Source organism: Schistocerca cancellata, chromosome 4 (assembly GCF_023864275.1).
Source record: "Schistocerca cancellata isolate TAMUIC-IGC-003103 chromosome 4, iqSchCanc2.1, whole genome shotgun sequence".
NCBI lineage: Eukaryota > Metazoa > Arthropoda > Insecta > Orthoptera > Acrididae > Schistocerca > Schistocerca cancellata.
The window spans coordinates 891,855,723-891,879,954 of NC_064629.1; the positions used below are offsets into that span (position 1 = coordinate 891,855,723).

The following is a 24,232-nucleotide window of genomic DNA, read 5'->3' on the forward strand; positions in this document are numbered from 1 at the left end:
TGGGTTTTTACATTTTTTTACCACTGAAGATGGCCACACAGTGACCAAAATCTAGATAAGCAGTGAACATTATTTGTGACTGATTGCTGCAGCCTTTACTACTTGTTTGCATAACCGCTAAATGATGTGTATAATCCCATGAGAGAATACTCTGCTAACCCCCTTACAGTGTGTGGCAGGCAGTACTACATTTGTCAACAAGGCTTCATTTGCATTAAAATATATGATGAAGCTATCTGTGCCTTTGTAGCAACTTTCTAATATGGCTGTTGATTCACAGCAGTTCTTTCCCACTCCTCAAAGAAATGCTCAGCATACCCCACAGTCTGGAAAGATTTGTAGGATAAATCAACAAAACAAAACTATATTTCTAAAGCATACTAAATATTATGGTATAAGTGGATTAGCTGGCTCATGGATTAAATCCTACCAAACCAGGAGAAAGTAGAAGGTCATGTCAAATGACTCTGAGGGACACTCTGTGTCATATAGCTGGGGCTCTATTGGCTGCAGTCTTCCTCAGGGCTCTGTATTTGACCCCATTCTCTTCCTCATTTTTATCAATGACCTTTCATTGTGTACTAGCTTTAAAACTCATTTTATTCTCTTACCTGATGACACTTCCATCCTCATCAACAAAAAACCCCAAAAACAATCTTGAGGATTCCACCAGTATTGTCTTTAATTAAGTACATCATTGGTGTGAAAATAATGGGTTATCACTAAATGTTAATTATACCCAGTTGTTTCATTTCTAAGTAAGTAAGAAAGTGGAGGATCAGTTAAGTATTAAATGTAATGGTAGGGAGTTTACTACAAGTTGAGACATCCAATTCCATATGTGTACACAATGACAGCAATCTAAAATGGTGTGAACATATTTTATAACTTCTCAAAAAACTAAGCTCAGCAACATTTGTAATTCACTATCTGTGACTCAGACACCATAAAAACTGCTTATTTCCATGCACTATTGTTGTATGGCAGAGTTTTCTGGGATAATCATCCACTTTCCAAAAAAGTATTCATTTCCCAAAAAAGAGTTATTGGGATATTGAGCAGAGTCTGACTAGACATTCTTGTAGAAACCTTTTTAGAAAATTAGGGGTACTGACAACTTCATTTTAATATATCTACTCCCTGTTATGTTTCATTGGTAAAAATGAGCAACTGTACAAAACCAATGATTCATGCCATACCCACAATACCAGGAGGAAGATGGACCTCCATTATGAATTAAAAAACCTTAGTATTGTGTAAAAAGGAGTCCATTACATGAGCTGCAAGGTGTTCAATGCTCTCTTTCCATCACTGAAATCACTTGTCCACGATCTTCCCAAATTTAAACAACAGCTCAAACAGTATCTAATAGATAATTCCTTTTATTCAGTTGAAGAATATTTTGATTGTGTTAACACTATTTGATTTTTTCGTTTCAATAAACCTGAGGTGCTCTTATGCATTATGATAGATGGAATCATTGTTAACATTACTATGTCTTTTATGTAGCTATTAAGATCTACCTATATTTTAACTTTTTTAAATGTAATTTTGTCTATACCTATTAATGTGTGTATTTTGTCTTATACTTACATCTCTTCTTGCTAGAGAGATTTTAATTTGTTCCTTTTGCATAGTTTGTAATAATCTGAAATATCCTTCATCTATGCGAATGTATTGCTGTATTAGTTTTATGGGATCTAAATAAATAAATGAAACAATACTCTCGAATTTTATCCACAGGTATTCCATATCTTCCTACTCAGATAAGATAGTTTGATGCTGATTACTCATATAATCTGCAGTCTGTTTCCTGTCACAATTCTAAGCAGAAATATTATTCTAAATATCTTAACATTCCTTTTAACACCTATTATCATTGATGCTACATTAGTAACAAACCTTTAAAATAAATTGTTTAAATACTTAGGTCTGAGACTGTGAATGAGCACATGAAACCTCTAGTAGGAAATGTGAATAGAAAGCTTGAATTTGTCATAGGTAATCAGGAAAAGTGCCATGTATGTGTTAAGCAAGCCATTTGAAAGACTAATATGGCTTCCTTTTACTGATACTTCAGTGTCCAACCTCATTATCAAGTAAATCCTATGGAAGACATTGCAGGAACTCAGTGACGCACTGGTATGAGGAACTCAGTGATGCATTGCTTTGATTGTAACCTGTTGCAAATCTCAGATTTCATTTATTAGGAAATTAAGTGAGAATTGTTGGAAGGAAGAAAACCTTGTTCTTGAGTAACCCTGTTCGCTAAATGTCAAGAATTCTTATTTGATGTAGACTGTGCAACAGATCTGCCTCCATTGTACATCTTGTGTAGAGACAATGAAGAAAAAAGGGAGTAAGGCACATGTGGAGGCATATGAGGTTAGTTTTCTGTAACCATATTCACAAAATGAGCAGCACCAAGCATGTCTAATACTGGTATGAAGTACTGTCTGACCTGCACTGTATTTTCACATGAGCAGTACATTTGTAAACGTTGATAAAAAATCATACTGTACAACAGTGTAGGCAAAAAAGTATTTTAGATAAAACTGTAAAAAGTATTGAAAATTCATGATATTGGTTCATAATATGACACTGCTGTTCTTTCATCCCGGTTATTGTTATTGTCTTCAGTCCAGCAACTGGCCTGATGCAGCTCTCCATCTTACTCTATCCTGTGCAAGCCTCTTCATCTCCAAATAACTGCTGGGACCTACATACTTCTGAACATGCTTGCTTCATTTGTCTCGTGGTGTTCTTTTACAATTTACAAAGTCCTTTGCTGTCTCTTACAGAATTACAGTGCCTACATCTACACCTATATCTATATATGTACATTACAAGCCACCATACAGTGCATGGTGGAGGGTACCTGTACCACTACTAGTCATTTTCTTTCCTGTTACAGCAAATAGCGCCATGGAGGAACGGCTGTTTGTCTGCCTCTGTACGATCTGTAATTGCTCTTATGGTTCCTTCATGGTGCTTACAAAAAATTTATGTTGGCAGCAGCAGAATCATTCAGCAGTCAGCTTAAAATGCCAGTTCTCTACATTTTCTCAATAAAGTTCCTCCAAAAGAATCTCGCTTTCCCTGCAAGCATTCCCATTTGAGTTCCCAAAGCATCTCTGTAACACTTGTGTGTTGTTTGTACCTGCTGGAAACAAATCTAGCAGCCCACCTCTGAATTGCTTTGATATATTTCTTTAATTTGGCCTCGTGAGGCTCCTAAACAGTTGAAAATGGGTCACACTAGTGTCCCATATGTGGTCTCCTTTATGGATGAACCACAATTTTCCAAAATTCTTCCAATAAACTGAAACTGACCTTTCGCCTTTCCTACTACAATCCTTACATACTCATTCCATTTCCTATCACTCTGCAGTGTTATGTCTAGATATTTCATTGACATGGCTGTGTCAACCAGCACACTACTAATGCTGTATCTGCTCATTGTAGGTTTGTTTTTCCTATTTATTTGCATCAACTTACATTTTTTCTACATTTGGAGCTAGTTGCCATGCAATACACCAATTAGAAATTTTGTTTAAGTCATGTTGTATACTCCTGCAGTCACTCAACAACAATACTTTCCTGTATACCACTGCATCATCAGCAAACTGCTGCAAACTGCTGCTCACACCATCTGCCTGATCATTCTTTTACATGGAAAATAATAGCCGTCCTATCACACTTCCCTGGGGCACTCCAGACAATACCCTTGTATCTGTTGAACACTCACTATTGAGTATAACATAATGGATTCTTTGAGTCACTCCCATATCTGGGAACCCTTTCCATGTATTCATACCTTTGTTAACAATCTACTTTGGAACACTGTATCAAATGCTTTTTGGAAAGCTAGGAATATGGAGTCTGACTGTTGTCCTTCATCAATAGTTCACAGGCTATCATGTGAGAAAAATGCAAGCAAAGTTTTACATTATTGATGACTTCTGAAACCCTGCTAATTTGTGGATAAAAGCCTTTCTGTCCCAAGGAAATTTATTATACTTGTATTCAGAATTTGTTTCAGAATTCTACAGCAAACCAATGTTAAGGATATTGGTCTGTAAGGTACATTCTTTGCCCCTCTTATATATGTAGGAGTCACCTGTGCTTTTGTCCTGTTGTTTGGGATCTGGCACTGAGTGAGAGATTTGTGATAAATGCAAGTTATGTAAGTGACCAATGCCATAGTGTACTCTTTGTAAAACCAACAAGTGATTCTGTCTGGACCTGGTGACTTATTTGCATTCAACTCTTTCAGTTGTTTCTCTACACAAGGGATGCTCATTTCTATGCCCTGTATATGGTAATCAGTGCAATGCTCAAACAATAATATGTCATCAACAGACTTCAAAGTTTTATTTCTTCTCCCTGAGCTTTAATTTCTTCACCAAATTTGTCTTTGGTTTCATTTATTCCTTGCTCAGTTTACAGATTGAATATCATCAGGGATAGACTACAACCTTGTCTCAGTTGCTTCTCAACCATTGCTTCCTTTTCATGCCCTTTAACTCCTATAACTGCCATCTGGTTTCTGTACAAGTTGTAAATAGCCTTTAGTTCCCTTTATTTTACCCCTGCTACCTTCAGAATTTCAAAGAGTGTATTCCAGTTAACATCACTAAAAGTTTTCTATAAGTCTTTGTTGTAAATGTACACAAGCACCAAAGAAACTGGTAAAGGGATACTTATTCAAATACAGAGATATGTAAACAGGTAGAATATGGGGCTGTGGTCAGCAACATCTATATAAGACAACAAGTGTCTGGTGCAGTTGTTAGGATGATTGCTGCTGCTACAATGGCAAGTTGTTAAGGTTTAAGAGAGTTTGAGCATGGTGTTATAGTCAGTGCATGAGTGATGGGACACAGCATCTCCAGGGTAGTAAAGAAGTGGGGATTTTCCCATATGACAATTTCTCAAGTGTACCGAGAATATAGGGAATCCAGTAAAACATAAAATTTCTGATATTGCTGCAGCCGGAAAAAAGACCCTGCAAGAACAGGACCAACAACGACTGAAGAGAATCATTAAGTGTGACAGAAGTGCAACCCTTTTGCAAATTGCTGCAGATTTCAACACTGGACCATCAACAAGTGACAGTGTGTGAACCATTCAACAAAACATCATCGATATAAGCTTTCGGAACCAAAGGGCCACTCATGTACCCTTGATGACTGCATGACACAAAGCTTTATGCCTTACCAGGGCCCGTCAACACTGACATTGAGCAGTTGATGACTGGGAACATGTTGCCTGGTCAGACGAGTCTCATTTCAAATTGTATCGAGCAGATGGACATGTACCGGTATGGAGACAACCTCATGAATCCATGGACCGTGCATATCATCAGGGGACTGTTCAAGACCCTGTAGTGGTGTGGGGCGTGTGCTGTTGGAGTGATATGGGACTCCTAATATGTCTAGACGGGAGGCAGCTCCTTGTCAGATGCTGAAGGCCCAAGAGATGTCTTCCAGCTGCTGTGTTATACTCTGCCTTGCGGCATCATGCAGATGTGATATGGAGGGGCATTTGGCCAGCACACCACTCTCCCAGCTATTTTACAGCTTTTCCAGTCTGTAGAGCCACTACTACTCAGTTGAGTATGATGATGATGATGATGTTTGGTTTGTGGGGCGCTCAACTGCGTGGTTATCAGCGCCCGTACAATTACCCAATCTTTGCTCAGTCCAATTTCGCCACTTTCCTGGATGATGATGAAAGGATGAGGACGACACAAACACCCAGTCATCTCGAGGCAGGTGAAAATCCCTGACCCCGCCGGGAATCGAACCCGGGACCCCGTGCTCGGGAAGCGAGAACGCTACCGCGAGACCACGAGCGGCGGACACTCAGTTGAGTATATCGTCAATTGGCATGAGGAGGATGAGGGTACCCTGAACCAGTCCTCCCACCAAAGAAAAATCCTTGGCAGTACCAGGAATCGAGCCCATGCCCTCTGCACATCAGTCGTTACTATGACCACTCAGCTATGTGGGTGAGCGGAAACAGCACAGTAGATTCACATAAACTGATGTGCTTGAACTGGTGAGACTTAGCTGTGGCCTCGAGAGGAAGATCATGAATGCACTCCATGTCTAAAAATTCACGATATGAATTTCTTTTAGTTTTACCAATTGCCTAATCCTTTCCCAACATCTTGCTCACTTCATGCATGTTCTGGTACTTTCACTAGGAATTCAAATTTTTGTTACCACTCTGTGTTTTCATTTTGCTTTTCTTCTACTCACTCACAACTTCTTGCATTTTATCTTTCTTTCTGTTCTAGATTTTACTTTCTGTTCATTCAAGTTTCTACCACTCCCAAATACCACTGCTTTATTGTCTCTGGTGTTCAACCTCATTTTCTACTTTCTCTCTCTTTTACTCCTATATCACCTGTGTCTCTCTGGATATGAAAACAATGTAGCTTTGATCACTTAATGTTTTATGACTTAGTTTCTGCCCATCTGCTTTGCTCTCATATCCAATTTCAAGTCAATATAATTATGATAACCCATCTACTGTTTGACATATGCTTAGTCTGTTGAGCCATTATAGAGAGTTTATTCATTTACATATTTGTGTGTGCGCGCGCGTGTGTGTGTGTGTGTGTGTGTGTGTGTGTGTGTGTGTGTGTGTGTGTGAGAGAGAGAGAGAGAGAGAGAGAGAGAGAGAGAGAGTCAGAGTCAGAGAGTGACAGAGGGGGGGGGGGGGGGGGGGGGAGGGAGTGGGAGTGGGTATGGGAGTGGGAGTAGGAATGAGAATATGGCTGCAAATGCACTTGCATATAATTTGTCTTGGTACAACATCTTACCTCTTGATTATGTTTTTTTTTCACTTTCAGATTTCTTGTATCAGAGACGAAGTGAGATTGTAGAATCTCCCTATTTCTCCAAATTTGCCAACTTCACACAAGATCTGGACAAAATTTATAAAGACTTGCTGAAAAATGATGCACTTACAAACATAAAAAAGTATTCTTACATAATTTATCAATTCCTGGAAGATAAATATTTTGCTCTGGTTCCATTTGGTAAGTTATTACCAGATTTTCTAAATTGTTCCAAGAAATTTGATATGTGCTGTGTCTTTCATATTTCTTAATTTTTATGTATTAGTTTTTGGTGGCAATGACTTTTCAGTGAGGGCTTAATGAAAGTTCCTGGCAGATTAATACTGTATGCCAGAGCACAACTCTAACCTGAGAACTTTGCCTTTTGTGAATGACTGTAGGCAAGTGAAATATAATTTATTTTTAATGAAAATTTTCATATTGCTATGTTAACTGTTAAAAATTTTCATCATATAAAATTCCGAGAGACTGGTCTATGTTTTCTGCTGAATATACTGCGACACATAACTATCTTTGTGCAAGTTTTTCATCATTGTAAATGACATAAAATATAATTATAATAATACTGCAAATACCACAAATTATTTCTTTACCAGGTTGTTGTTAATGTAAGTTGGTAAGCAGGTAGTTCAGGCTGTAATACAGTTGGAGCCAGTTGTCAGGATTGAATAAATGAAGAAAATTATAGGAATATCGATGTTGGAGTGTTTAGTTCAATAAGTAAAAATAGGAGAATTACTAAAAAATGCACCATAATCCAAAACTACAATGGACCTAGGACCTCTGTAGTGAATAAGCATGAACAGTAATGGGCATCACCTTCAAAACCTTCAAGTTAAGTATTCATTATGAAAGTACAATTTCCTGCTCTAAGACTTTTCTGATTTGCAAAACTCCTCATTTCGTTGTTGAGGAAAATGCAATGTAAAATTAAATCCTTGAACTAATTTACTTCGTGACAGAGAGCAAGAATCTTACAACATCCTGAACTCACTCATTATTCGGAGATAATTGCTTGCAAATTGTGTTAATCTGTGTCATTCCCCATAGATCTAATCCAAAACTTTCCTTACTACAAGGAGTTATTATACGTGTATTGTGACAGCTGTGTAAAAGGAGAAAAGTACTTCAGCATCAAGTGCTTGAATTTGAAGGCATTACATATAGAAAATTAAATTATAAGGCATTGGAGCTTGCCATATACTGCTGGCCATCAACACAAGTTGTGAAATTATGTCTATGTGTTTGTTGATTGCTGACAATATAATGCTACTATGATTTTAGTATTTTTCTAGAATTAGGTATGGGAGGAAAACTGATTTTACTCCTTTTAAATGTAACTGCATTAATCCTGAATATTGCTATTTTTCTGATCTTAGACTGAATTTTTTTCCTCAGTACAATAACAATGCAAATGATAAGACTTCATGCAGAGATTAATATGTCTCTAGCCTTAACTGTTCAATACATTCGGAGATATTTATTTTGAAAACATATGATAATCATGGATTACCATAGCTTGATTACTTGGTATGTACTTACAGATGGAAAGTTGTGCCTTCTTTTCAGGTAAAGAACTTAAACAAGTATTCACTGAAATTGTAAATGAATTCAAGGAACTAAGGAAGCTTCAGTCTGTTAACTTTGTGATAGAGAAGACAAATGAACTAACTGAAAAAGTAAGTACATCTGCATAAACTTTATGCACTGTTTGTGGTGCACAGTTCACTATCATATATTATCACAAGATTTATTTTTAGTATCAGTCTAATTTACAAGTTTATTCTAGTTTTATACATGCAGTTTCTATTTACTCCATAACCATCAGTTCACTCTCTTGTACTGTCATGTTTTGGGAGTACAGACTGTTTCTGAGTTAAAATAAAAGTATTTGAAGTGTCCTCTCAAATTCTTTTACTCTTTTATGATAAAGCTGCTGTAGAAATTCGTCAGGCTACTGATAGGTTATTACTGATTTCACTACACTGCAGTTGGCTAATAACCTCCTTGGAACCAGTACCTAACTGAAAGGGACAATGTGAGATCTCCACGTTCTAAATTTTAGTGATAAATTTGGTACCCATTGAGTAATAAATTCTGTTTTTGTGCTTTTGTTGTAGTAATTGTATTACTCATCATAGCAGCCACTCTGTTTTCTGGAATATACAGAAATTTGGTTACACTGGTATCTCTGTGAATCAATCTGTGCAAACATTTCGTTTGTTGAAACATGTATATTGAATAATATAGGCCCTCTGCTGTTCCTGATCCACATAACTGGTATAGGAGATGATATGAACAGCCCTCTTTAATTTTTTTCAGTCGATGGTGTCATTTACCACCTTGTAAAGTCATCCAATGATCAAAACCAATTGCAAAACGATTTAGACAAGATATATTTATGGTGCAAAAAGTGACAATTTATTCTAAATAATGAAAACGGTGAAGTCATTGACATGAGTGCTAAAAGAAATCTGCTAAATTTCAGTTACACCATAGATCACACAAGTCTAAAGACTGTATGTAAATTCAACTAAATACTTAGGGATTACAGTTGCAAATAACTTAAACTGGAATGACCATTTAGATAATATTGTAGAGAAGCAAATAAAAGACTACAGTTTATTGGCAGAACTCTTTGAATGTGGAACAGGTCTACTAAAGAGACTTCTTACACCATGCTTGTCTGCCATCTTCTAGAGTGTTGCTGTGCAGTGTGGGATCTGCTCCAGATGGAACTGATGGAGGACACTGAAAAAGTTCAACGAAGAGCACCTCATTTTGTGTTATTTCAAAATAAGGGAGACAATGCTATGGACATAATATGTGAATTGGGGTGGTAGTCATTAAGACAAAGGCATTTTTCAATTAGCAGGATCTTCTTGTAAAATTTCAATTACCAGCTTTCTTCTCTGATTGCAAAAATATTCTGCTGGTGCCCACCTACACAGGGAGACATAATCATCATGTTAAAATAAGAGAAATTAGAGCTCAGACAGAAAAATTAAAATACTCATTTTTCTTGTGAGCTATCTGAGAGTAGAATGGTATAGAAATAGCTTAAAGGTGTTTCGATGAAGTCTCTGCCAGGCACTTAAATGTGAGTTGCAGAGTAACAGCATATGTAGAAGCGTGAACAGTCATAGCAATAAGCATTTGATCCTGTCATCCATTCAACACTCTGTATGCCAGGATGACTAATTATTTTTATAAAATGCGTAAAACATTTCTTTTTAGGTAACTAAAATTATAGTTTACAGTGATTTGTGTATCAAAACAAATAATTTAAAAATGTGTCTTATTTGCAATGTGCTCAAGAATATGTCCTCAGAATGAAATAAAGTTATTGGAGTCTGTACATGAAATACCGCTTTATGTAATGGCTACAGGCTGGGAGACTCTTGCGATTAGGGTAGGTTTTGTTGACAGAGAATCATGTGAAATTGTTCTAAGTGTGTTATCCAAAAAGTACCTTGACCAGTTAATCCAAAAACAAACTCATTAAAATAACATCTTAGACCTGATGGTGACAAACAGACCCAAACATTAGAACTCATTTAGCATAGAACAGGGAATAAGTCCATGAGTCAGTTAAAGTCCATATAGTAATGTAGTAGCAGAGGCTGCATGTTGAGGCACCAGGATCACTGGATACTGCTTAAATAGGATTACAAAGGCAGGAAGATCTTTATGTTTAGCAAGAGCAACAAGAGACAGATATCAGACTACCTGACAACTCATCATGAAAATTTCATCTCCAGCACTGACAGTGTTGAGCATCAATGGACAAAGTTCAAGACCATTGTACAACAGGCTTTAGATAAGTATGTACTGAGCAGGATCATTAAGGATGGAAAACAATTAGTCATCCCATGATAGATGATAAGGAGTCATAGGATACTATGACACAGAGCACAAGTATTGTTTAATCCTCTAACTGTTGTGGACAAGTTAACTTGTCTCGTCATGCTCTTCTGTTCCTCAGGTGCTAAGTACATGTTTATATGTGGCCTCTGGGTTTTTCTGAACCATTATTGGCTTCTTTGCAAGTCCCATTCCACTAGCCTCTCACTGTTTGGATGACTTATTGCCATATCTCACCAAATGAAAGAGTTTCAAGTATTTATCATACTACATATATGCCTCTTTGCATGCTGTCATTTGTGAAAAATCTTGTTTTGATGTCTTGAACCATTTATGAAATAGGATTGTAATGGCCACATAATTCCCGATGTGCAAGGATGAGAACTGTCAATTGGGTACAAAAATCAATAATTCAAGAACAAAGTGAGATATCATTCTGAGTTCAATTTTAAATAAAATTTTGATATCTTATCTGCATTTCATACACTGCAATGAATGAGCTAAAACGAACCATCCTCTATGTTTATGCAATACATTTTTATCTCTGCAAACTGTTAGATATGGTGTACAGTGTTTTATTTAATTTGATGCAGCGAAATAACTATGATGAATAACAAAAAGGAATTCAGTCCTTTATCAAGTGAAGACATCAGATAGTAAGATGTTCAAAAATCCCATTTTTTAAAGGAGTAGTTCTGTTAAAATCAGGTGATAAGTATTTCATTGTGGCCAGAACACCATCTTTCAGCACAGGCAGCAACATTCAGCAAACAGATGCAACAAAGCTGTGCTTGGCACAGAATGCAGATAGCATGTCTGTAGCAGCAAAAGGGTTAAAACATTTTTTTGCATAAAGTGGTTTCTACTGATAAGTCCAAATTACTAACCTGTACAAGTCCATGAGTCAGTTAAAGGTTAGTAGCAAAGCTGTATGTCAAGGCTCCGTGATCAGACGTCAAGCTAGACCAGGGAGGTGTGATGTGCAGCATCCTTAATTTGGTTCCGGAAGTGGCATGGTGCTGGCTGTATGGTTTGATGAGGACACATCTCAGATATGGCCACAGACTGGCAGTGCAATCACATCGTTTCTGGTGACTTCAGATTGTGGACTGACTTGGCATTGGATTGGTGGTGAATGACACCACATTACTCCCTCCCAAACCTGCTCGCCATAGATGTGTACTTATTCTTCCAGAAATGAAGATGGGGGTGGGGGAGTTATGGACACAGGTGTCACTGTGGAGACAGGAGCTGTGACTTCAGCATATGACAAGTTCCTGCCTGCACCCTAACATTCATCTTGCAAATGGCTGAGAACACCAGCTGAAAAACCAGCCATAGGGTGCCCACCCATGCCCAGGAACAGGCATCTTGTACTATTGATGGAAGCACAATGGTGACAAGAGGGTCCACAGTAGTCCACCAGAAGGTGGCAATGTGCAGGAGGCCAACCTCCTGCAGCTGGGATTGCAGTGAAAGTGATGGCACTGTGTCAACATCCTTGACCTCCATGTCCAGTCCTGGCAGTGCAGAATCCAATGGAGGTAAAAGCAGTGTGATCCTCATGGCAGTGTGGTCCTCATGGGTAATGTCTGTGCAAATGAAAAACCTATGGCAGAATCTGCAGCCAAGAAAACAAAGTTGGCTATGATGGCATGTTTCCTGCCTAGTGGGACCCTGTACAACAAATATTGAGCAGCCTAATACTGTGGTGATAACACTCTATTCCTTGCATCTGTGTCTGCTCCAATCTCTGAGAAAGAGCAGATCTTGCATTGGGTGAATGATTTTTTAAATGTTAAATTTATGAGTTCAGATCTCCTTTTACTGTTTACTATTGCCACACCAGATTGATCAACAAGTGACTGGATAGAAGCAATCAATCTACTCAGTGATTTTATGTAGGACTAGAATTTTCTTTGGTTCTTTGCAAGATCTTTTGCAAAGGTGTGATGGTGAAAGTTGTTGTATGATTCATGCAATAATCATTTATAGATGCACAAATTTGTGTTAATTTTGCCTGTTGATATTTCTACACTCTTTTTTGGACCAATAATGGAACAGTCTCTACTTCTTCAGCGTTTTTCAAATTGTATTATTAAATCACAGTGAATCTTTTCCCTCCTTCATCCACATACTTGACACTTATTTTGTATTTATTATTTATTTATTTTATCATGTTCATGACATGGGATACAAGTCACAGCAATGAATCGTTGAAGCATAATACTTTTTCTTACATTGATTATTTGATAGAATACATAAAATACATATTACAGTCATTCAAGACTGACATATTAGACTAAATTAAAGCTACACATGACATAAATTGGTCTCCATAAATTCAGCAACAGAATAAAAACAATGCTGGAGCAATATACTGTTAACTTTCTTCCTGAAAGAGTTTTTATTATTCTTGACTGAGCAAGGTAATTTATTATAAAGTATGCTGCCTATGTGCCTCATTCCATCATGGCATTTACTGAGTCTCTGATTATCTAGATGAATGTTGCTTACACCATGGGTGTCATGATCATGAATGTCATTATTTGTTTTGAAGAGATGAAGATTCTTACTGACATATGAAACAGCCTCTAGGATGTATATACATGATACAGGTAATATTCCGAGTTCTTTAAAGATTGGTTCGGTAGGTGTGTGCAGTGGCAATCTTAACATGACCTTGACAGTTTGCTTTTGCATAACAAATATTTTCCTATTTATTGCCCCCCAGAATGGAATGCCATATGAGAGGACTGAGTTCACTAGCACAAAGTATACAGTTTTAATGGTGGTCACATCACAGCTTTGGCTAAGAATTCTGAAGGCATAGGACAGGCTACTCAATTTACACAGTAGTTTCTCTCTGTGGATATTCCACTGCAGTGTGTTATCTATCCAGAGACCTAAGAATTTAGTCTCACTGACTTGTTCAATAACTTTCTTGTCCATAATTAGTGCTTCCATATGTGTTGTATGGTTGTTTGATGGGCAGAAAACCATATGAGTCATTTTTTTCCATATTAAGTAGGAGTTTGTTCTCATAGAGCCAGTATAGGAGCCTTTCGCTGCTGTCAACTAGGTCAGCTCTCACCTGGTGTGGAGAAATGTTGCACGAGAGGAGGTTTGTATCATTGGCGAATAACACAGGTACTGTTGAGTGTAGGTGTTCTGGGAGGTCATTAATGAAGATAAGAAAGAGGAGGGGGCCTAAGGTTGAACCCTGTGGGTTTCCTGATGTGACTGGTATTATATCTGAATAGGCTGTTCTTCCATCATTTGTTGCTATTTCTACCAGCTGCCCTCTGTTTGATACATATGACTGGAACCAGTCATTACAGACTCCTCTTATACCATATGCATCCAGTTTGCGGAGTAGTAGTGTGTGGTTGACTAGATCAAATGTTTTTGTCAGATCAGTAAAAAGTCCAGAAGCATAATGTTTTTCATTAAATGCTTCTATTATCTCATCAGTAAACGAAAAGAGAGCCTCATTGATTAATTTATTTTTACGAAAACCAAACTGTTGTGCTGTTAGTAGGGAGTTGTTTACAAGAAAGGACATTATACGGGTATATACAATTTTTTCCATTATTTTGGACACAGTTGGGAGCAGGGATATGGGTCAGTAGTTGTTGACTTCATGTTTGTCCCCTTTCTTGTGTAACGGAACTATCTTGGGGGTTTTGAGAATTTGAGGGAAACTGCCAGTACTCATTGAGCAGTTGATAATATTGCAGAGTGGTTGTATTATTTCATTGGCAACCTGTTTTATTACATAGGCAGGTAGACCATCACGCCAGATGAGAGGGAACTTTTCATATTCCTGATAGTTAGCAGAACTTCTTTTGAAGTTGCAGCTATTAGAAAAATTGATTTGTCAGATCTTATAGTGTGTGTGTGTTTGAGGTTTACGGGCACTAAACAGCGTGGTCATCAGTGCCCAAATGCATAAAAAACAGGAACACATGCAGTGAAGGGACTAAGACAAACAGCGAACAAGGAGAACAGCTAAAAGACACAGACCTGACGCAGTTCCTCAGATCTCTTTCTGACAATATCCCACATTGCTTTACATTTGTTATTAGACTCATTTATGTATGCTTTATTTGCTAGTCATTTTGCTTCAGATATTACTTTACGAAGTATCTTCTTGTAATATTTGAAATAATTGTGGAAATTTGTATCATCTGCTTTAATTCTCTGCTCATAGAGTGATCTCGTAGTCTTACATGATATTCTTATACCCTTCGTGATCCACTTGTTATCAGTTTTTCTGGCTGAATGTTGTACTTTGATTTGTTTTAATGGAGAACGCCATATTGAAATGATGACCCAGTATGTCAAGGAATAGTGAAGTTTTCTTATTTACATTATCTTCCTTGTAAACAATGTCCCATGACTGAGACTGAAGTAGATAATTAAACATTCTAATATTGCTAGGGCCTTTGATGTACCTTCTTAAGATGAAAGTAGATGATGACTTGTCTTTAGTTTGCCCTAAATTAAGCCATAACAAGATACCTTGATGGTCAGACAGTCCATTGTCCAATTCAAGACATTAGTAAATGGAAGAGATTCACACTTCAGGAAATTGCATCTATACGGCTGCTTGAATTATGTGTTATTCTGGTTGGATTATTTACAATGTTTTGGACTTTGAAAGTTGCTAAGAGGTTTATGACATCACTCACTGCACACGAAATGTTAGCAAAATTTATGTTAATATCACCACACAATATAATTTCCTTACCTTTGGATTTGTAATAGTACATGATACTTTCAAGCCTGTTCAGAAACTGGCTTATGTTGCCATCAGGAGAACGGTAAATACAGATTATTATTACAATAGGCTGCTTAATTTCTATTGCACAGTTTTCAAAATGTTTTTCAATATTTAAGTGATTAGTATTGTTGCACATGGAGAATACTGTACCCTTCCTGACAAGTAGTACACAGTCCCCCCCCCCCCCCCCGCCCCCCCTCCTCCTGGCTGTTTGAACTGCAGAAACTGTTCCCAACTGTATAATTTGGAAAGTTAAAAAATTGCAAGTTTTCATTTTTCAGACAATGCGCTGTAAAACAGATAACGTCAATTTTTATATTGCAATCTGAAAGGCAGACTTCAACTTCTAACTGTTTGTTACTTATTGACTGTATATTTTGATAATATATAAAGAAAGCTGACTCTGAGTTTTGGGGAGACTGTCTTCCTATGTTGCATTTTGGCGATATTTTGTTATTTTTGGACCAAATTCAAATTGCATGGGAATTGGTCCAATCTATTAGTTTCCCTGAGGAGGAGCACCTAGGACGATGACAGATTTATTTTTCCTTTCATTAACGATAGCTATCTCGTCGAGGCCCCTACTTATATCAGATGCGAGCACCCTTTTGCCACATTTTTTAAGATGCATACCGTACCATGTAAAACAGTTCCTTTCGTAATTGCTAATGTCTAACAACTTAACATTTGCAAATTTTGAACATAGGCTTTTTAGTTTCAAATTAGTATGTCTAATTTTGTTGTTTACACATGACCAGTCTGGTAAGTCATGTTGTAGTGGCAGCATCATTACAATAACATTGGTGAAATGCAGGATCCACAGTACTGTGATCAATTTTTTAATGAAAGCACTAGCTTCGTTTCTGTAGATGTTATTAGCACCTCCTATAAGAACAACACAATCATGTGTTCTGAGATCAGAACTTGCAGTTACGTAGTCAAAATCTACTCCAGGTTTTACAATACTAGAAACACGCACACTGTCATTTACATTGTTTATCAATAATTCCCTTATGTTGTGTGCATGGCTGTCGCCGAAGAGTTTCACCTTTTTCACTAATCATCTTTCCGTTGGTGAGAAGTTGTTCATTGTACAAATAGCATTTACTTTTAAAAACCGGATATTGCACAGAACTGAAATGTCTTTTGTAGATTCCTTGTGATTGCGAATGTCTTCTTTCGTTGAGATGCACTTCGTAGATGTAATCACCATCTCCGTTTTGTTTACATCGTATGTATTATTAACCTCTGGCGATGGAGAGACGCGCGTTTTCTGTTCCGAGAGTGTATATTTGTCCTTCAGAGCAGTATATTTTTTATTTAGATCAAACATATTACTTTGAAGTACTCTGATTATTTCGTCCTTTTCTTTAATAACATCTCTAAATTTGCTTTCACACGCATTACTAGCACATGTAGGACAAGACCGTGAATATTCATCTGTTACGAATTTTATGCTTGTTTTTGAGCATTTCTCATGGAACCAATGCAGACAGTTACTTCATCGAATACCTTTCATCACTTTTTGTCACAAATCTTGCAGTTATTCACACTTTTACACTCGTTTTTATTGGAGCACTTTTCATTTAAGTCTTTCTTGTGCAGTGCCATCTTGGCACAATCCAAACCATGATTTACAATCAGTTTAAACTTTGCCCATAATTGCTCTATGTCCTTCATATTGGAATTAAACGATTTCCATGCATTGTCTGAGTAGGATGCTAACAATGCCTCTGCTCTCTCCAGTGTAAATATTCTCCTAATCTTGTTCAGTTTATTAACTTGTAACTCTCATCACTATGATGACATCGGATCACTAATCCCTGTCTCTAGACTGATGCTGTTGATAAGATCTTCTTCTTTGACTACAGGGACTTTCTTCTTATCGAGTTCCTCAAGAGTGGAACCACAATCAAAGTGCAATACTATGAAGACACTTTGCAGAAACTGCTATGCACAATAAAGCTGAAACGTCCAGGAATGCTGTCGGATGAAAACATTCTGTTTCATGATAACACTCACCCTCACACTGCCAATTGGGCAAAGGCTAGACTTAAGTGATTTGATTAGAAGAAGATCTGGCCTGTTTGTAACTAAAAGGTCTAGAATATTTCTGCTGCATGTGGATTGTAAAACTACCTGCTCAAGGCAATTATCAGAAAATGTTCTGAACTACTTCACAAGACTGTCTGTCCATACTACCGTCAAGAAATCCATAAAAAACCCAGTCTATACTAAGTACATTTAAGTCACTTCCAATGAATATTGCATGATAGGGGTACTTCTATTCTATTAAGTGTAGACTTTCTGTAAGTGATTTTGTAAGGAGCTGACAAATGAGAGCCAAACAATGGGACCATGGAATGATTCCATTCAAAAGTAATTACCATATCTGTTGAGACATTTATTCCACTGTTTCATAGAGCGCAGTCAGCCACTGATGGATCCACAACCACACCAACTCTTTCACTTCCTCATCCAACTGAAACTGACAGCCACACATGTCTTTCTTCAGGTTGCCAAAGATGTGAAAATCACATGGTAAAAGATCTGGACTGTATGGTGAATGTTGCAGTGTTTCCCAACCAAATCACTGAAGCATAGCCTTCATTGATTGGCAGTGTGGGGGTGCAACAAGATGATACTGCCTGACAGCACTGTGACAGCCCGAGGGCAAACAGCAAAGCCAACTGTGGAAACATCACACATCTCCCTAGCCGTAGTTCTGATAAGCACATGATGACCTTCTTCTTTGACTACAGGGACTTTCTTCTTATCGAGTTCCTCAAGAGTGGAACCACAATCAAAGTGCAATACTATGAAGACACTTTGCAGAAACTGCTATGCACAATAAAGCTGAAACGTCCAGGAATGCTGTCGGATGAAAACATTCTGTTTCATGATAACACTCACCCTCACACTGCCAATTGGGCAAAGGCTAGACTTAAGTGATTTGATTAGAAGAAGATCTGGCCTGTTTGTAACTAAAAGGTCTAGAATATTTCTGCTGCATGTGGATTGTAAAACTACCTGCTCAAGGCAATTATCAGAAAATGTTCTGAACTACTTCACAAGACTGTCTGTCCATACTACCGTCAAGAAATCCATAAAAAACCCAGTCTATACTAAGTACATTTAAGTCACTTCCAATGAATATTGCATGATAGGGGTACTTCTATTCTATTAAGTGTAGACTTTCTGTAAGTGATTTTGTAAGGAGCTGACAAATGAGAGCCAAACAATGGGACCATGGAATGATTCCATTCAAAAGTAATTACCATATCTGTTGAGACATTTATTCCACTGTTTCATAGAGCGCAGTCAGCCACTGATGGATCCACAACCACACCAACTCTTTCACTTCCTCATCCAACTGAAACTGACAGCCACACATGTCTTTCTTCAGGTTGCCAAAGATGTGAAAATCACATGGTAAAAGATCTGGACTGTATGGTGAATGTTGCAGTGTTTCCCAACCAAATCACTGAAGCATAGCCTTCATTGATTGGCAGTGTGGGGGTGCAACAAGATGATACTGCCTGACAGCACTGTGACAGCCCGAGGGCAAACAGCAAAGCCAACTGTGGAAACATCACACATCTCCCTAGCCGTAGTTCTGATAAGCACATGATGACCTTCTTCTTTGACTACAGGGACTTTCTTCTTATCGAGTTCCTCAAGAGTGGAACCACAATCAAAGTGCAATACTATGAAGACACTTTGCAGAAACTGCTATGCACAATAAAGCTGAAACGTCCAGGAATGCTGTCGGATGAAAACATTCTGTTTCATGATAACACTCACCCTCACACTGCCAATTGGGCAAAGGCTAGACTTAAGTGATTTGATTAGAAGAAGATCTGGCCTGTTTGTAACTAAAAGGTCTAGAATATTTCTGCTGCATGTGGATTGTAAAACTACCTGCTCAAGGCAATTATCAGAAAATGTTCTGAACTACTTCACAAGACTGTCTGTCCATACTACCGTCAAGAAATCCATAAAAAACCCAGTCTATACTAAGTACATTTAAGTCACTTCCAATGAATATTGCATGATAGGGGTACTTCTATTCTATTAAGTGTAGACTTTCTGTAAGTGATTTTGTAAGGAGCTGACAAATGAGAGCCAAACAATGGGACCATGGAATGATTCCATTCAAAAGTAATTACCATATCTGTTGAGACATTTATTCCACTGTTTCATAGAGCGCAGTCAGCCACTGATGGATCCACAACCACACCAACTCTTTCACTTCCTCATCCAACTGAAACTGACAGCCACACATGTCTTTCTTCAGGTTGCCAAAGATGTGAAAATCACATGGTAAAAGATCTGGACTGTATGGTGAATGTTGCAGTGTTTCCCAACCAAATCACTGAAGCATAGCCTTCATTGATTGGCAGTGTGGGGGTGCAACAAGATGATACTGCCTGACAGCACTGTGACAGCCCGAGGGCAAACAGCAAAGCCAACTGTGGAAACATCACACATCTCCCTAGCCGTAGTTCTGATAAGCACATGATGACCTTCTTCTTTGACTACAGGGACTTTCTTCTTATCGAGTTCCTCAAGAGTGGAACCACAATCAAAGTGCAATACTATGAAGACACTTTGCAGAAACTGCTATGCACAATAAAGCTGAAACGTCCAGGAATGCTGTCGGATGAAAACATTCTGTTTCATGATAACACTCACCCTCACACTGCCAATTGGGCAAAGGCTAGACTTAAGTGATTTGATTAGAAGAAGATCTGGCCTGTTTGTAACTAAAAGGTCTAGAATATTTCTGCTGCATGTGGATTGTAAAACTACCTGCTCAAGGCAATTATCAGAAAATGTTCTGAACTACTTCACAAGACTGTCTGTCCATACTACCGTCAAGAAATCCATAAAAAACCCAGTCTATACTAAGTACATTTAAGTCACTTCCAATGAATATTGCATGATAGGGGTACTTCTATTCTATTAAGTGTAGACTTTCTGTAAGTGATTTTGTAAGGAGCTGACAAATGAGAGCCAAACAATGGGACCATGGAATGATTCCATTCAAAAGTAATTACCATATCTGTTGAGACATTTATTCCACTGTTTCATAGAGCGCAGTCAGCCACTGATGGATCCACAACCACACCAACTCTTTCACTTCCTCATCCAACTGAAACTGACAGCCACACATGTCTTTCTTCAGGTTGCCAAAGATGTGAAAATCACATGGTAAAAGATCTGGACTGTATGGTGAATGTTGCAGTGTTTCCCAACCAAATCACTGAAGCATAGCCTTCATTGATTGGCAGTGTGGGGGTGCAACAAGATGATACTGCCTGACAGCACTGTGACAGCCCGAGGGCAAACAGCAAAGCCAACTGTGGAAACATCACACATCTCCCTAGCCGTAGTTCTGATAAGCACATGATGACCTTCTTCTTTGACTACAGGGACTTTCTTCTTATCGAGTTCCTCAAGAGTGGAACCACAATCAAAGTGCAATACTATGAAGACACTTTGCAGAAACTGCTATGCACAATAAAGCTGAAACGTCCAGGAATGCTGTCGGATGAAAACATTCTGTTTCATGATAACACTCACCCTCACACTGCCAATTGGGCAAAGGCTAGACTTAAGTGATTTGATTAGGAAACACTGCAATATCCTCTGCACAGCCCAGATCTTTCACCATGTGATTTCCACATCTTTGGTGACCTGAAGAAAGGCTCGCTTAGGAGTCACTTTAGTTGGACGAGGAAGTGCATGAGTGCATGCAGTTGTGGATCAGTCAGTGGCTCACCATGTTCTGTGAAACAGGAATTTATCATCTCATCCTCTTGTGGGATAAATTTCTTAACATGTCTGGTGATTACTTTTGAATGGAACCATTCCAAGGTCCACTTGTGGCATATGGACACTTTTCATTTGACTACACCTCATACAACTGCTATCACAGAATGAGGTAGTGAATGAAATCACCTGTTGATTAATTTGTATTCACCAAGGCTGGTTACTAATGTCTTGATATTTTCACTGTCAGACTCAATTTCAGCCTTGATAGATACAACATCATATGTTTTAATGTACATACTAAGACTCATTAAATATTTTTGAGCTTTCAACTTCAGGTTCCATCTGGTCTTGTTTCTAAGTATAAATTTAGTGCAATGGCTTTCCTGGAGAGCAGAAAATTCAGGAACTTTGTTACAAATGCTTTTACAATTTACTGTTAAAATTTTGATATTTGAAATGTCTTTATTTTGTACCCTGGCTGCTTTCACTCTCTGTATTTTGGCTGGCAGTGTTCATAAGTCGATTTCAAACTACTAAATAGATTAAAGAAAAACAGCTATGTGCACTCCACAAGTACTCTGCTACCTAAGCAGTGATTTCCCCTTTGTAGTTCATCACTGACCTTTCAAGGGGAATCCAACATTTGACCATCCCTAATGTACATCCAGAGATCTGCAGCCAAGATTGTCTGAGTATTGACAGAGCCTTTGTTGAGATGTTCCACTTGGCTCCAAACCAGAGGACACTGATCAGTTCTGGGTGGGATACTCTAAATTGTAAGCACTACATATATCCCAGGAGCAAGGTCAGCAGCCTTCATCATTTCCACCAGCTGCCCATAGGATGACCACAGAACATAAGCTACAGGTGTAATTTGTACTGACATGAACCACAACTTGAAGATGACTGCATCCTGCACAATTGATAGTTACAGGCAGGGCCTTCACCACATCTTGGATGAGCTCCCACACTCAGCAGACATACTGAGTTCACATTAGACTTCTTTACAGCTATGCACACTATTTCCCTAAGGAGCTCCATAATGAGGCTATCATTCAAGCACCTGGTAACTAGCAAACCCCTTCTTCCATGTGCATGATCATATTCTGTTGAAGGAGCAGCCACTTGTTCACTCACAGATTGAATGAGCAATGCCAGACTGCCAGTTCCCACAATAACTTGTCACCTCATGTGTCACAAATGCATTGTAATGTGCCACTCACTGTCCAGTTAGCACAGTTCCCAACATCAGGTACGCTGGGTGGTTTGTTGTTAGCAGAGTCCATGGCCAAAACAAGTGACACATGGAGTGTCTCATTCAGCATGCCTCCTTCTCTGTTGCATCTAAACCTCAAGGGTGCATCCTCAAGATGGATGACTGTGGCCAACAGCATCTCCAGCTATTCAGAAACTGTGGCCAGCTCCTTCTGAGCTATCCTTCCTAGTACTAAAACTCAAATGAAAAAATAGGTAATACATATACACTCCTGGAAATGGAAAAAAGAACACATTGACACCGGCGTGTCAGACCCACCATACTTGCTCCGGACACTGCGAGAGGGCTGTACAAGCAATGATCACACGCACGGCACAGCGGACACACCAGGACCCGCGGTGTTGGCCGTCGAATGGCGCTAGCTGCGCAGCATTTGTGCACCGCCGCCGTCAGTGTCAGCCAGTTTGCCATGGCATACAGAGCTCCATCGCAGTCTTTAACACTGGTATCATGCCGCGACAGCGTGGACGTGAACCGTATGTGCAGTTGACGGACTTTGAGCGAGGGCGTATAGTGGGCATGCGGGAGGCCGGGTGGACGTACCGCCGAATTGCTCAACACGTGGGGCGTGAGGTCTCCACAGTACATCGATGTTGTCGCCAGTGGTCGGCGGAAGGTGCACGTGCCCGTCGACCTGGGACCGGACCGCAGCGACGCACGGATGCACGCCAAGACCGTAGGATCCTACGCAGTGCCGTAGGGGACCGCACCGCCACTTCCCAGCAAATTAGGGACACTGTTGCTCCTGGGGTATCGGCGAGGACCATTCGCAACCGTCTCCATGAAGCTGGGCTACGGTCCCGCACACCGTTAGGCCGTCTTCCGCTCACGCCCCAACATCGTGCAGCCCGCCTCCAGTGGTGTCGCGACAGGCGTGAATGGAGGGGCGAATGGAGACGTGTCGTCTTCAGCGATGAGAGTCGCTTCTGCCTTGGTGCCAATGATGGTCGTATGCGTGTTTGGCGCCGTGCAGGTGAGCGCCACAATCAGGACTGCATACGACCGAGGCACACAGGGCCAACACCCGGCATCATGGTGTGGGGAGCGATCTCCTACACTGGCCGTACACCACTGGTGATCGTCGAGGGGACACTGAATAGTGCACGGTACATCCAGACCGTCATCGAACCCATCGTTCTACCATTCCTAGACCGGCAAGGGAACTTGCTGTTCCAACAGGACAATGCACGTCCGCATGTATCCCGTGCCACCCAACGTGCTCTAGAAGGTGTAAGTCAACTACCCTGGCCAGCAAGATCTCCGGATCTGTCCCCCATTGAGCATGTTTGGGACTGGATGAAGCGTCGTCTCATGCGGTCTGCACGTCCAGCACGAACGCTGGTCCAACTGAGGCGCCAGGTGGAAATGGCATGGCAAGCCGTTCCACAGGACTACATCCAGCATCTCTACGATCGTCTCCATGGGAGAATAGCAGCCTGCATTGCTGCGAAAGGTGGATATACACTGTACTAGTGCCGACATTGTGCATGCTCTGTTGCCTGTGTCTATGTGCCTGTGGTTCTGTCAGTGTGATCATGTGATGTATCTGACCCCAGGAATGTGTCAATAAAGTTTCCCCTTCCTGGGACAATGAATTCACGGTGTTCTTATTTCAATTTCCAGGAGTGTAGATGAGTTCCACTGTCTTTTAGAAAAG

The 24,232-nt window shown here is 39.4% G+C and overlaps 1 protein-coding gene across 1 annotated transcript in view; it reads left to right on the top strand.

Annotated features, from left to right (window-relative positions):
• The window catches only part of LOC126185051 (uncharacterized), a 707,909-nt gene that overhangs the window by 561,061 nt on the left and 122,616 nt on the right, over positions 1–24,232 (top strand). The window contains exons 58-59 of the mRNA XM_049927806.1: positions 6,863–7,051; positions 8,441–8,550. Coding sequence (XP_049783763.1) covers positions 6,863–7,051; positions 8,441–8,550 — 299 coding nt within the window. The remainder of the gene's footprint in view (positions 1–6,862; positions 7,052–8,440; positions 8,551–24,232) is intronic.